Raw genomic sequence first — 2,676 nt, forward strand, 5'->3', positions numbered from 1 at the left:
TTTTGAGACAGAGTCTTGCTCTGTCACCCAGGCTGGAGTGCAGTGACGCAGTTTCGGCTCACTGAAAGCTCCTTCTCCTGGGTTCATGCCATTCTCCTACCTCAGACTCCCAAGTAGCTGGGACTACAGGCACCCGCCAACATGCCCAGCTAATTTTTTGTATTTTTGGTAGAGACAGGGTTTCACTGTGTTAGCCAGGATGGTCTGGATCTCCCGACCTCATGATCCACCCGCCTCGGCCTCCCAAAGTGCTGGGATTACAGGCGTGAGCCACCGCATCTGGGGTAGGATTGTTAAGAACATTAAATGAAGGCTGGGCACGGTGGCTCACGCCTGTAATCCCAGCACTTTGGGAAGTCGAGACAGATCACAAGGTCAGGAGTTCGAGGTCAGCCTGGTCAATATGGCGAAACCCCATCTCTAATAAAATACAAAAGTTAGCCGAGTGTGATGGCGGGCGCCTGTAGTCCCAGCTACTTGGGAGGCTGAGGCAGGAGAACGGTGTGAACCCGGGAGGCAGAGCTTGCAGTGAGCGGAGATCGCACCATTACACTCCAGCCTGGGCAACAGAGCGAGAATCCATTTCAAAAAAAAAAGAACATTAAATGAGATAACACTGAACATCAAGCACTTAAAAAAGAAAAATAAGACCGGGCGCGGTGGCTTAAGCCTGTAATCCCAGCACTTTGGGAGGCCGAGACGGGCGGATCACGAGGTCAGGAGATCGAGACCATCCTGGCTAACACGGTGAGACCCTGTCTCTACTAAAAAATACAAAAAAACTAGCCGGGCGAGGTGGTGGGTGCCTGTAGTCCCAGCTACAGGCCTCTTCCCTGCGTACTCCTGCCCCCTGCCCTGCCTGGACAGTGCTAGCCCCATGGCTTATGCCCAGGGCTGCTGTCACTGCACAGCCAGGCTGCCCTGGTGCAACTGAGGAGCAGCCCAGCAGGTTTTTCCTCTCAGTCTGCCTGCCGCGGGGCACCGGGCTGTCCTCTCCCCGCCTCACCAGGGCCTGGCCTTCCCAAACTTGCCTTCTCCTCTCTGCCGGGCACAGCCAGCTGGCGGTGGCCACTGAGACAAGATGCCTAGCATCTTTGCCTATCAGAGCTCCGAGGTGGACTGGTGTGAGAGCAACTTCCAGTACTCGGAGCTGGTGGCTGAGTTCTACAACACGGTGAGTGCGCGGGTGTGTGAAGGAGTTCTCCAGTAGCCGGTTCGAATCCTGGTTCCTCCCCATACATCCTTACTGGGGAATTTTGCTGGAGTGGTTCCCCTGTCTGAGCCCTAGTTTTCTCATCTGTTAGCCAAAGAGTGCCAGCTTTCATTCATTTACTCGTCTTTACTTGATGCCAGGCTCTGTGGTAGGTTTTAGAGACACATCGGTGGCCAGGAAAAGAGCCTGTCTCTGTCTTCCCTAAGCTAACGCTAATGTGACTGAAGGCATTTGCAACCGGGAGCGATGGTGTCTTTTTGGGGGGCAAAGAGGCAGCTGCGGTAGGGGGAAGCAGAGGGCGCCCTTGAGCCAGAGGGAGTGGGCCAATCAGGAAAGGTTTCCTGGAAGAGGTGACTGTGTCTGTCTCGTTTGCAGCTGTACCCTCTGACCCACTTGTCCCGGTGTGCCCGGGACTATCCTGGTTTCTGTATTTACAAAGTTCCACCTCTTGACTGGGCGCGGTGGCACACGTCTGTAATCCTAGCACTTTGGGAGGTCAAGGTGGGTGGATTGCCTGAGCTCAGGAGTTTGAGATCACCCTGGGCAACGTGGTGAAAGCCTGTCTCTACTAAAATAAAAAATTAGCTGGGTACGGTGTCAGGCATCTGTAGTCCAAGCTGCTCAGGAGGCTAAGGCACAAGAATCGCTTGAACCCAGGAGGCGGAGCTTGCAGTGAGCTGAGATCGTGCCACTGCACTCCAGCCTGGGTGAAAGAGCGAGACCCCGTCTCACAAAGAAAAAAAAAAAAAAAAAGGTCCCGCTTCCCGGGAAACCCCTCAGTTCTGGGCATTCTGGGTGGTCTTCTTTTTCCCTGTTAAAACAGCACACGGGAAGTGCTAAAAAAAAAACCGGGCGCGGTGGCTCAAGCCTGTCATCCCAGCACTTTGGGAGGCCGAGACGGGCGGATCACGAGGTCAGGAGATCGAGACCATCCTGGCTAACACGGTGAAACCCTGTCTCTACTAAAAAATACAAAAAACTAGCCGGGAGAGGTGGCGGGCACCTGTAGTCCCAGCTACTCGGGAGGCTGAGGCAGGAGAATGGCGTAAACCCGGGAGGCGGAGCTTGCAGTGAGCTGAGGTCCGGCCACTGCACTCCAGCCCGGGCGACAGAGTGAGACTCCGTCTCAAAAAAAAAAAAAAAAAAAAAAAAATCATGGATGTGCCTACCGCCATGGCTCATGCCTGTAACCCCAGCAATTTGGAAGGCAGAGGCAGGAGGATCGCTTGAGCCCAGGAGTTCCAGACCAGCCCGGGCAACATAGCAAGAGCCTGTCTCTACAAAAAGTTTTTAAAAATTAGCTGGGTGTGGTGGTGCGTGCTTATAGTTCCAGCTACTTGGGAGGCTGAGGTGGGAGGATTTCTTGAACCCAGGAAGTGGAGGCTGCAGTGAGCTGAGGTCCTACTGCTGCACTCCAGTCTGGGCGACAGAGGGAGACCCTGTCTCAAAAAAAAAAAAAAAAA

The 2,676-nt window shown here is 54.1% G+C and overlaps 1 protein-coding gene across 1 annotated transcript in view; it reads left to right on the forward strand.

Annotated features, from left to right (window-relative positions):
• The first annotated feature begins 999 nt into the window (after positions 1–999).
• The window catches only part of ACER1 (alkaline ceramidase 1), a 22,599-nt gene continuing 20,922 nt past the window's right edge, over positions 1,000–2,676 (forward strand). Inside the window, exon 1 of the mRNA XM_017866880.1 lies at positions 1,000–1,174. Coding sequence (XP_017722369.1) covers positions 1,082–1,174 — 93 coding nt within the window. The 5' untranslated portion in view covers positions 1,000–1,081. The remainder of the gene's footprint in view (positions 1,175–2,676) is intronic.

The sequence above is a fragment of the Rhinopithecus bieti genome, unplaced genomic scaffold (genome assembly GCF_001698545.2).
Source record: "Rhinopithecus bieti isolate Rb0 unplaced genomic scaffold, ASM169854v2 scaffold_1853, whole genome shotgun sequence".
NCBI classification, from domain to species: Eukaryota; Metazoa; Chordata; class Mammalia; order Primates; family Cercopithecidae; genus Rhinopithecus; species Rhinopithecus bieti.